This window comes from Sinocyclocheilus rhinocerous, unplaced genomic scaffold (genome assembly GCF_001515625.1).
Source record: "Sinocyclocheilus rhinocerous isolate Xijiao unplaced genomic scaffold, SAMN03320098_v1.1 scaffold484, whole genome shotgun sequence".
NCBI lineage: Eukaryota > Metazoa > Chordata > Actinopteri > Cypriniformes > Cyprinidae > Sinocyclocheilus > Sinocyclocheilus rhinocerous.
The window spans coordinates 1,331,115-1,334,023 of NW_015658063.1; the positions used below are offsets into that span (position 1 = coordinate 1,331,115).

At 32.9% G+C, this 2,909-nt stretch overlaps 1 protein-coding gene across 1 annotated transcript in view; it reads right to left on the reverse strand.

Moving 5' to 3' along the window:
* The window catches only part of LOC107722048 (nicotinamide/nicotinic acid mononucleotide adenylyltransferase 2-like), a 12,206-nt gene that overhangs the window by 4,116 nt on the left and 5,181 nt on the right, over window positions 1–2,909 (reverse strand). Inside the window, exons 5-6 of the mRNA XM_016530276.1 lie at window positions 1,742–1,786; window positions 1,236–1,312 (exon numbers count right to left, since the gene is read on the reverse strand). Of these exons, the coding sequence (XP_016385762.1) occupies window positions 1,236–1,312; window positions 1,742–1,786 (122 nt within the window). The remainder of the gene's footprint in view (window positions 1–1,235; window positions 1,313–1,741; window positions 1,787–2,909) is intronic.

Sequence of the window (2,909 nt, forward strand, 5' to 3'; positions counted from 1 at the left end):
CCTCCCAAATGTTCACGCAAAGAAAGAAGGCGTAACTTTTATTCTCGCTGTAGTATTGTTGCTGCCGCCATGTCGTGAAGGCGCTGTGTGTTTCGTTGTGAAAGCGAAACTACTTTGTTTGGCCTTCCAAAAGAGGACACGACTAGAAATCAGTGGTTAAGTTGTATTTACAACACTGTTCCAGAACAGTTCAACCCAAATATTCCGATGTGTCCAGTGCATTTTATGGAGGACTGTTTCCTGATCCTGGTAGAGTAGACTACAATGCTGTGAGTCACTGGCTAGCTGGCCAATCAGAGCACACCTCACTTTTTAGACCGATGAGCTTTGTAAAAATCAACGCATTTCAGAAAGGCGGGGCATAGAGGAGAAACAATAATGTACAGTATGTGGAAAATAATGTGTTTTTTGAACCTTAAACCGCATAAACACATTTCATTACACCAAATACACCAAAGTTCATTTTTGGGTGAACTATCCTATTACTATGAACTATTATTTGCCAAAGCAACATTCCTCATTTTTTATTTAGTTAACTTTAGTTTAAATGTACTAAATGAAACTGAAATAAAAACGAACAAAAACTATATAGACATATTTTTTTAGAAAACACTATACAAATGCCAAAAGACAACAAAATGAATAAAACTTTAACTAAAATTAAAATGAAAACAGAAAATATACAAATAACAACTGATTCAAACTATAATAGTATCTCAATGATACTAAAATAATACTTAGTAGTGTGGAAATCACAGTTACATCATACTGCCAGTAGGTGATTCAGAACTGCAAACTACTCCTAGTATTTTATTATCTTTCTATGGCAAAAGAAGTGAGAGTAGTATGCTAGTATGCTGTTCTGAATTCATCACTTGACTTAAAAGAATCGTTCAAAACACAAATTCATGATTGAGTCACTAAATCGTTCACTTAAAAGATTTGTTTCGCGACACTTGATTCTGCTTTTGCTTCTACTGGAACTATTTTGTTGGTGGAGCAAATCAGTCAATATTAACTTTTTGTTTATTTAGCTGTTAAATAAAATCAATATCATAATGGCAACTGTGCCATATCATTCTGAATATACAAAGTGTGATTACTTGAGACTTGCGTTTGATATTGCTTAATTTAGTTGAACATATAAAATATGCGCTAGAATAATATATTTTATTAAATATTTAGACCTTTGTGACTAAGAGACACAGGGAAAGAAAAAAGGAATTATATCTTACATCACTTTCGTTCCACAAGCCAGGGATGCAGAAAGATTCCAGGAGATCGCTGCCACAAAGGAGCAGGATTCGCAACTCTGAACACACCACAATCACAGTTCCACATCACACCATAAAAAACACAAGACACAGTAATGAGATGTTTTCCTCCGATGTGGGGGTAAACACAACAACTTTGATAAGATGAAAAAGAAACAAGTCACATTTTCCCCATGAGGAGGAAGAATAAGGCACTATACAGCGCACAGATGCCTTCTTCACAGTATATAGACAAACACCATCACATGACTTATAGAAAGAGTTTGACTGTTTTGTCTATTTCTCTGACAGCCGTTTGTCTGTCTTTGTCTTATTTGATGTTATTTATATTTTCCTGAGGAGAAATATACAGTGAGTTTTTTTCTCTCCCTGAGCAAACTCAGTATTTTCTGATGATGACTCAAAGTGACAAGCAAGAACTGATTTGAAAACCAAAAACCAAGGCAAGGAAAATCACATCGTCTCACCAATTTCCTCGTAGCGCATTGCAGTACCAAGGTTGGCATTTTCGTCTGTTCAGAAAAAACAGAAAAGCATGGGAGGTCACAGGGATAACTGATTCATTGGAAGTCACCGGAGTCATGTAAAATTGATACACATCTTGTGTGAAGTATATGAATAATTCAAAATAATTATACGGAATTATGTGATTTCTACATGAACCAAACCACAAAGCTGTGGCATATCTTTGTTACTGACATTTTTTTGGACACAAACTGAAAGGGGTTGAAATGGTGGCATTAAAATTACATACTTGAAAGTGTGGGGTGGTTAATTTAATGCATTAATTTGGTGTGATAAATTACTTTAAAATGCAATAAAAAATTAACACAATAGTTAAATAAATAGACTTTTGTAATGTCTATTCAGTGGTTTTGTCTGTCATAATGTAAAGTCTTGAATGATCTGGGGTTTTTTAACAAATATTTGTATATGTGATTTATTGTGATCAGTGTGATTAATTAATTTGCATGTCATGTAATGAATACAGTTAAAATTTCTAATCAATTCTCCAGCCATTGTAAAAATTAAATGACATATGAAGGACTGTTTCTTCTACAGCGTCAAAAAGAAAAAGGCAATTGTGACTTATCTCACAATACAGACTTTTTGAATTGCAAGATATAAACTGAGAATTGCAAGTTTACATTTATAGAATTGTAACATTAAAACTCAAAATGTAAATTTATATATATACCTCCGACTTACTTTCTTGCAATTAACATTTATTTTACATTTATATCTCGCAATTTTGATTTTTTTTCTCTGAATTCTGAGTTTACATCTCACAAAAACGGAAACAACTGTTTCTTCTACAGCGTCAAAAAGAAAAAGTCAATTGTGACTTCTCACAATACAGACTTTTTGAATTGCAAGATATAAACTGAGAATTGCGAGTTTACATTTATAGAATTGTAACATTAAAACTCAAAATGTAAATTTATATATATACCTCCGACTTACTTTCTTGCAATTAACATTTATTTTACATTTATATCTCGCAATTTTGATTTTTTTTCTCTGAATTCTGAGTTTACATCTCACAAAAACGGAAACAAGGGCCCCACTTTATATTACGTGGCCTTAACTACTATGTACTTACATCAAAAATTAAGTACAATGTACTTATTGTGT